Source organism: Hypomesus nipponensis, chromosome 13 (genome assembly GCF_054491055.1).
Source record: "Hypomesus nipponensis isolate SF chromosome 13, ASM5449105v1, whole genome shotgun sequence".
Classification (NCBI taxonomy): Eukaryota; Metazoa; Chordata; class Actinopteri; order Osmeriformes; family Osmeridae; genus Hypomesus; species Hypomesus nipponensis.
The window spans coordinates 2055637-2064462 of record NC_140373.1 but is presented as its reverse complement, the minus strand read 5'-3'; the positions used below and the strand labels follow the sequence as shown (position 1 = coordinate 2064462).

Below are 8826 nucleotides of genomic sequence, written 5' to 3'. Positions count from 1 at the left end.
ATAGACACTGTCAAGGAATTCATGTGAATAACTGAATGGCTCAAAATTACATTTCAAAAACCTTTCCGGGATTTGAGGTATGATGAAAAATTCATTTTGTACATTTGTCTCATGTGTTACGTCTAACAAAACTGTACAGCGATGACTTGTTATGACTATTTTCTCTGTGTTGGTTTCAGCATGTTCAAACATTGTATTGTACAAGATGAGCTGGGAAAAGGTTTATCATATTAAAATCCCCTTCTCCTTGATATTAATGATCTGGTGATTCAGAGGTGGGAGTCTCACATTAACTCTACTTTCATCGTCTACAGGATGCTGTCAGTGTGTGTACAGTCCAGTACATGACTCAGAGTCAAGCACAGAGGTACAGGAACATTCCAGATGTTTTAGGTTCTTTTGTCGAATGGTTGTCATCTTCATAAACATGCACAAGTCTTGTCATAATCTCAGAACGTAGTTGAATGCTTGCATGTTAGCCTTGGTTGAATGCTAACCTTCGTGCAAGTAGAGTCCACATCATACCCTCATGTCTAGATTACACGACACATTACCCGGCAACTCATTTGAATAATTCCCAACAAACAATTTTACAAAATACCCCTAAAACCAGTCAAATGATGTTCATCTGAGGGTTCGCTTCTGTTGAGAGTAGAAGGACAGCAAGCCCAAGCCTTGCGTTACAGGTAAAGGGAAAGCCGAAGGGAAAGGTGAGGGGAAAGGTGAGGGTTAAAACCTGTCCGGGCTGAAACACCTGCTGCTCTGGGATGTCTCGTCCTGGTGTCCGGCGGGCCCTGGAGAGTGCTGGCTTCTTCGCCCACCCTGTTATCCATCTGTCATCTCTGAGAACAAAGATCTTGTCTGACCGTGTAACTTTGATGTGTCGTAGACAGAGCCCATGCCTGTCCTTCCGCGGCTTTGATCCGGCGCGAGGCTCACCGTCATTAAGACAACACAACTGCTCCCTATGAGTTCATCAAAAAGCTACAATACTGTTCGCATGGCAAGGGGATGGCTTACACCAGCACTGCATCTGACATCTTCGCTTCATTTGGGACACAGTGACTGTCGACAGCCACCTCCAACTGTCACTTTTTTTCAGTTGGTACACAGAGCAGGAAAGGGAATCTAATAAGGATGCAGCTGGTAATTCTCTGCTGAGGCAGCAGTCAGTGTAGCATCACAGCGCTCCACGTGGGGGCCCGTAACCACCGAATCGTCCGAGACTCCAGGTCGCCCCCTTGTGGTCCGTGGAAGCACGGACCTGCAGATTCAAATGGGGGATGAAAAGATATATGGTGATTGCAGACAGCCAGCTCGCACAGCTTGTTTGGGCTAAATATATGTGCTGCTATTTTTAGAGCTGTCGAAATAGAAAAAAAGGATTCTCGGTTCAATGGCAGGGTGAGTGGATGTCGTACTGAATCTACAGCCACTCCTTATTAGTAAGCATGCTGCTATGACACATGATTGAAACAGCTCCCTGGCATGTCAGAGCCTAATCTAAACCCACTGACTTGGTTTGATGTGTACCATATGGGTGTCATACATGATGTACAGTACTAGTGTGTTTACGGACATCCGCGACATCAAATGGACCTAAACTGTTATGGCAGTACGGTATCTTCAGGTCTGTCACATGGGAGTGAATTATTCTTGAGAGATTAGCTGCAGAAGTCTGCCAGTGAAAACTGGGATTCTGTTCAAGGGTGGGTCAATGGGATTTTAGCCTGCTAAAGTTAGTGACTTACACAACTATTGAAAAGATTCAAAATTAGCTGTTCTTAAGTAAAACAGAGCCATAACCTTGGCCATCATTCAAATACTAACATGAGACAAAGTTTTTAAATAGTTGATTCCATCGGAGTTTCAAACACTTGTCGAACCAGTCAGTTTGCATATACAAACTGAGAAATATGTATAGGCTACTTAATAGTCTTCTAAGCTTAAAATAAAAATATTTCCTCAACTACAACCAGCACCATTCAATTAATTGACCTGTGTTTTGCGCGTGCTGTTCTTCAAACTGCACGAGCAACTCGTCTGTTACACCGGAGGTCTGTGAAATGCTACTTCTGATTTTATTCAGTAGAGTTTATCAGTTGTCTTTATCAGAGAGTTTGGCTCTCTCTTCCCGATTGGCTAGTACGCGAGTCGGAGGCGGGGCACCTGGTGTACTATTTAAATTGCTTGGGGAACTATTTGCTAAGCACATTATCTAGACCGGTCAATTTGGTGGCATGAGGTAATTTCAGTTCTCGCTGTAATATAATACAAAATACATCATCCTTCTTCGAGTAACGAGTAGAAAACAAGTAGGAACGAGTGGATAGCGGAGGACCTGTCTTCTGGAATATAATATATCAACCAACTACCTCTACAAATGAGCAACAGGTACATATTAGACACTTAATACTTCCTAAAATGAAAAAGTTAATACTTTCAACAATTGAGGATACTCTCTATATGCAACTAGAATGTTGCAAGTATCGTGTTAAAAATGACATTGGGTATGCATAGACAGACGTTTTGCTTTGTTTATTTGGCATGATACGTACGTATGACTCGATGACACGAGAGAGCTGCGCGCACTGAATGGATGTTGAACAGTTGAAAAACAGATGACAACGGCCATAGCACGAAATGACTTCCTTACATCGCCGTATTATTGTTTTGACACCATAGTCATAAATATCAATGGAAAAAATGACACAATAATATACACGTCCAGTTAATGACTTAGTTTCACTTATAGTGAACATTTGCAATGAGAGATTGCATCAGTGACTCACCCGCACCTGTTCACATTTGTCGATGGCATTTGGTGCGTATTTGACTGCAGCTTTAAATCTGGCAATTACTTCTCTCTTGGTAACATACACCAATACAAATCTTAGCAAATTATAAAATATTTTTACAATAATTTTCCCAGTGAAGCTTGACGACAAGTTAAAATTCTAGAAGTTGGATTATTTTACGCACAAAATTTTATTGTGTATTCGAGAGAGAAATGTTCATTTTAAATATCGTCACTGAATGTATTGCCGTGTGAAATTTGGAGAAGTGATGTAGGATATTGAATTTTCCAGAAACACTATTGTAACTGCTGGGGCCAATAAACTCAAAGCAACACTTTCCCTCCATCTTTTCTTCGAACTTAATTGTATTGATCCTAAAATGACATTTAAAAAATACATTATTGTTGAGATAAAGATATTTTTCTGTAGCTTTGTATTTAGGTAATAACTTCCATCAGTGACCTCTTTGCAAAATAGCTAAATCAACAAAGACATTTATGTAAGTATTCATAAGTGACAGGAACAGAGTTTGACATGTGGTAACATAGTCATTATACTTCACTCCCAGTAAACATACCATCTACTTTACCAAAGCACCTCATGTTCAACCTAAAAGAGCAATCTCTCCAACTTAAAAGACATTTAAAGAAATGGCTGCACATGAACCTTACTTTGCACTAAAGCCAAGCAGAATCATAGCTCTGTATGAAACATGTTTAGTGTAAGAACTGTTTCTACATTTACATATTTCAAGGAGAAGCCATCCATTTTTTATGAGTAACTCCCACCCCGGTGTTCAACACTAAGCCTGCTACCAAATCTCTCCAAATGACTCTGTGATTTTGATTCGTAGCATAGTTCTGTTGCCAGGACAGCAAGGTCTAGAACATGTACAACAGACAGAGTTTAATGAGCGGTGTTTCAGTTGTGGCGCAGAATCCTCCCGGGATACACATTATGCTGCTGAGGGAAGATGCTATCCCTGTGGTGGACTCTCTGGGAGTCAACAAGCTACGCAGTGCACCCACAGACAAGACCTGAGCTTTTACATTTGATATTCATGAATGCTGAGTGCTGCAAGCAGACACTGCAGCCTCTAAGCTTTCTAATGTGGCGGACCTCATGTGAGGAAACTGTAAATGTGTGTGCTGTGTTTGTGTTGTATCGACATGGTCTCTGTTCAGCAGTCAGCTCCAGCAATGGTAAATAAGGACAAAGAGGAAAGGAGTCACTCATATTACTGTGGCGCTGACCACTCAAAGAAATACAGTGTGAAAAGCAAAATAAGCTAAACAAAAAATCCAATTAAAACAGTTTCCAGACACCTAGTTTAAAGTAAACAAAGAATCAGTCCGATAGAGTGAGGTGTTTACTTACACAGTCAAGCAAAACATTGCATTATTCAGGGCTTGTTAATAGCTCTATAGACAATGAGCATTAGTAATGCACCACTGCTTGAGCAGAAAGGCAGAAGGAATAATGCATGCTGTATGACATCGCAACAAGTACATTGTTGTGATACTGAGGTGCAATAGAGACATCCTGGTAAAAGTTTTATCATCAAGTTTTATCTAGTCAATTATTCACACCTGTCATTGCGTTTCTTCCAAATATTTGTTTTGCTGCCACAGAGGTTCAGAAACTGAATCAAAGTCGTAACAAAAGGTTCATGGGATCCCATTGACATGCTGTAACCCACAGTCCAACAAGAAATTATCTTGTCAACATCCTACTGCCAACAAAAACAGGCTTGCTTTGTAAAATGACAATCAATGGGACCTTACTCAAATTACTCTGTGCTCCTTCTCAACGAGAGTGTAAAGGTCAAAGTATGGTTCAATAGCACGGTTATTTTGTCATAACTAAAAGAAATATTGTTGGCACAAGAATTCAGGCTTTTACTTGCCCTTGTCCATAGAGTATTAAAATAGTTTCTCAGTCTACACACACTGCAGAGAAATGGATCATGACTAATCATTTACAATCTTAGGAGTTTGGATGAAAAAGCACCTTCCAAGGGGTTTTTACAAGCTACAAAGGGACTCTCTAGGGCTTAGAGAGCTAAAGTTCGTAATAGCTACTAAGCCTAACAAACTTTCTCTCTGCCATCTTCTCCATAGCATATATAATTGATGCGGTCCTGCTGTCTGATGAGAGAGGATTGACCAGCTCGTCCTCAGCTCAACAGACGTCTCCTTGGTCCGAGTCGAGCTAGGGGCCACCAAGGACACCCAAGAGGCACCTCCTCTGTCCACCCTTCCTTCGACACCATTTCTTGCTTGAGTCGGCCCCCCGCAAGCGTTTCAAAACTGTTTCTCCAACGCTTCTTCCAGAAACTCAGACTGTTTTCCAGAGCAGAAGCAGCACAGCCCTCCCAGACAGAGGTGATGGGAAGTGTGCGCACCGACCGCTACAGCATTGTATCATCCGAGGAGGACGGAATGAAGCTGGCCACCATGGCGGTACCCAACGGCTACGGGAACGGCAAGGGAAAGGTGCACACGCGGCGCCAGACGCAGAGCCGGTTCGTCAAGAAGGACGGTCACTGCAATGTGCATTTCATCAACGTGAGCGAGAAAGGCCAGCGCTACCTGGCCGACCTCTTCACCACCTGCGTGGACATCCGTTGGCGGTGGATGTTTGTCATTTTCTGCCTGGCCTTCCTCCTGTCGTGGCTGTTTTTCGGCTGCGTCTTCTGGCTGGTCGCCATCTTTCACGGGGATTTAGAAAACAGCAGCCAGAAGTGTGTCTCCAACGTCAGCAGCTTCACCGCGGCTTTTCTGTTCTCCATCGAGACGCAAACGACAATTGGCTACGGCTACCGATACGTGACGGACGAATGCCCCGTCGCCGTCTTCATGGTGGTCTTTCAGAGCATCGTGGGCTGCATCATCGACGCCTTCATCATCGGCGCAGTCATGGCCAAGATGGCCAAGCCCAAGAAGAGGAACGAGACCCTGGTGTTCAGCCACAACGCCACGGTAGCCATGAGAGACAACAAGCTGTGCTTGATGTGGCGCGTGGGGAACCTGAGGAAGAGCCACCTGGTGGAGGCCCACGTCAGGGCTCAGCTCCTCAAGTCCCGCACCACGGCGGAGGGGGAGTTCATCCCCCTGGACCAGATGGACATCGACGTGGGCTTCGACAGCGGGGTCGACCGCATCTTCCTGGTGTCGCCCATCACCATCGTCCACGAGATCGACGAGCAGAGCCCCTTCTTTGACATGAGCAAGCAGGAGCTGGAGACCTCAGAGTTTGAGATTGTGGTGATCCTGGAGGGCATGGTGGAGGCCACGGCCATGACCACCCAGTGCCGCAGCTCCTACCTGGCCTCTGAGATCCTCTGGGGCCACCGCTTCGAACCCGTGCTCTTCGAGGAGAAGAACTACTACAAGGTGGACTACTCTCGCTTTCATACGACATATGAGGTGCCGAGCACCCCGCTGTGCTGTGCCAGAGACCTCGCGGAGAAAAAATACATCCTATCCAACTCTAACTCCTTCTGCTACGAGAACGAGGTGGCGCTCGCGAGCAAGGAGGACACAGACGAGGGGAACGGGGGGAGTGTGGGCCCGGACGGAACTCAGACGGACAACGTTTCAGACACTGACCACAGGCAGGCCACGGTGCCGCTAGAGTCGCGTCCTCTGAGGCGAGAATCTGAGATATGACTGGTGGAGACCTGGCGTATGAGATCCTCCTTAACGACCTGCTCTAAAAGGCACATTGAGATGAGCTGGGCCTTGGGTGGAGGACAGGTTCCCGCTGATGGTACTGCTGAGGGAAGGGGCTAGGACTGGGGCACGCATGTGACGGGAAGTTCTCAGTATGACAAAATCTTAGCACGCTGAAAGTGTGTGCATAGGAGGAAAAGTCTCCCACAAAATACGTATTTTGTGTCCATTGACTGGAGCATACCATGTCCCATTAGGAAAGGGGGCGGGGGGGTTTAGATGACTTGAAAATGTCAGGGATATGTCTGTTGATGGCCCAGTTAACGATGTAAACGATGGTTTGTTATGAAGGTGTTTTTTTAATGCTTCAACAGTCTTTCTCAAATGTTGCAAAGTGCAGGAGCTCTGCTTTTACACTTAGGGAAACATGGGCAAATATGCAAGGATACTCATCGAGAACTAGTTTTGCTCTAAAACAGAAACATTTAGCTAATTTGCACATTAATTGGGCATAAGTTTGTAAAAGGTCCTTTTAAAGTTATTGGATGTTTCATCTATGGAATCCCTCTCAGAAACAAAGACATTTTCCAAACTGAAATAGTGCTTATACAAGGAATGACTGGTTCTTTATCAAAGTAACTGAACACATTTTTAAATCTTAGTCTGATGGTGTTGCCGTCTTAGTGATGGCACAAGTGAAAATATGATTTTCTTACTAGCTGTTAGCTATATCAATGTGTCTGAGGCAGATATGGTACACTGCACGAATTATTATGAGCTGGTCTCTCGACAGACATTACACATGGCAGAGGTTTAAAGAAGAAACGTTTTTGACAGAAGATTTTTGTATGTATTGGAACTATTTTTTTGATCAGGCGAGCAACGATGTTTCTAAAACATAGAGATTATTTTCTGTCTCGTATCTCATCCCACAGAATAGTTGCTGGTCAAATTGATGGAAACGAGCCTGTTTACGTGAAGGAATTGAGCAGGGTAGACGTATCAGTATAGAAATGAAGCGGAGATTAACTGAAGCCTACAAAATGGAGGAGGAGTGGTGGGCTAAAATGAGCATATGAATGTTCTTAAAAGTGCTGCTATGTTGTTGCATTTTATAGGGTTTGACAACAAAAGCCAAAGAGTATTATTATTATAGTTAAAAAGTGTTTTTTTTCCACTTGTAAGACTGATATGCGTAAATAATTTCTAAGTAAAAATAATGTTTTTCCACTAGTTGTTCACATGTTATTACCTTATTACCCTCAATACGAAGCCTTTGTCATCGTCAATAGAAACATACAAAGTCTGAGTCAGCCACGCAATGCCACAAACAGTTAAAAAAGTTATGAAGTGAAATAGACGGTGCTTATCAATTGTCCTAAACAATTATTTTGACGGATTTGTAGGTCTTGCATCTAAAGGCTCAAGTCAAGTCTCGACAGGATATTGTTCATTCAAAAGCATCCAATTAAAACATTATAATCCTTAATCTCAGATGAAAAGTGTTACAATAGTCATTCATTGTAAATGCTTAAATTAACATGACGACTATGCAGTTCAGCAGAATCCTGTCAGTTTTTCTGGGCTCTTTCAATCAGTCGACAACTAATTGTACATCTCTCCATTTTCAAAACGTTTCACTGTTTTTGTTGTTCATGCATGTATACTTAATATCCAGAACATAGGTTGCCATCCTTGTTATCGACATTATTTAAAAGAAAAGTCATTTAAAGGTGTTGCTGTACTTGCTTGTTGTTGATTGGAAAGCATAGTCTAAAACCACAAGTACTGTAACCCTGTTTTTCAAACCTAGAGTTTGCATCATGGTAAAACAACAACACTATTTTATGTCTCTACACAACAATGGAAAGCCTTTAGGGTTTAGAGGTTCTTCTTCTGTAAATAGACCCCTCCCTGCAGGCATTTTGTATCAGAGTCTTCCACTTGTACTGCAAAACAATGGAATGTACAGATTTTTATATTAATAATATTATTGTTATTATTGTATATGATATTATATTGTTCTTTTTTCAATAAAACCTCAATGAATGATCAAATGCAGTTGTCATCGTTACCCAACTAAACATACAAATATGAATTTACCTACAGAACCCAATGAACCATGTCCAATAGGAGACGTGATTTCCTCCTCCTCTTGCAAGATACACAGATTGGATAAGCTTCCGCTCGTCACTTTTTTTCCACTGGTGAACGTCAGTTAAGCCACACAGCCTGTTTGCGACAGATTTCGGAGAAATCCTCACTGACGCCCAAACCAAACACTAACAAGAAGAGAACCTGGCCTGACCCTGCAGTAGGAGAACCCGGCCCTGCAGTAGGAGAACCCGACCCTG

At 43.0% G+C, this 8826-nt stretch overlaps 1 protein-coding gene across 1 annotated transcript; it reads left to right on the top strand.

Moving 5' to 3' along the window:
• Nucleotides 1-2229: 2229 nt before the first annotated feature.
• On the top strand, nt 2230-8529 carry kcnj2a (potassium inwardly rectifying channel subfamily J member 2a). Its single transcript, XM_084669979.1, has 2 exons — nt 2230-2394; nt 4919-8529. The coding sequence occupies exon 2, from the start codon at nt 5186-5188 to the stop codon at nt 6467-6469; it is 1284 nt and encodes a 427-aa protein (XP_084526105.1). The 5' UTR covers nt 2230-2394; nt 4919-5185; the 3' UTR covers nt 6470-8529.
• Nucleotides 8530-8826: the final 297 nt, after the last annotated feature.

Excerpts from the sequence above, each read along its gene's own strand:
- kcnj2a (XM_084669979.1), top strand. The coding sequence starts at position 5,186 with ATGGGAAGTGTGCGCACCGACCGCTACAGCATTGTATCATCCGAGGAG.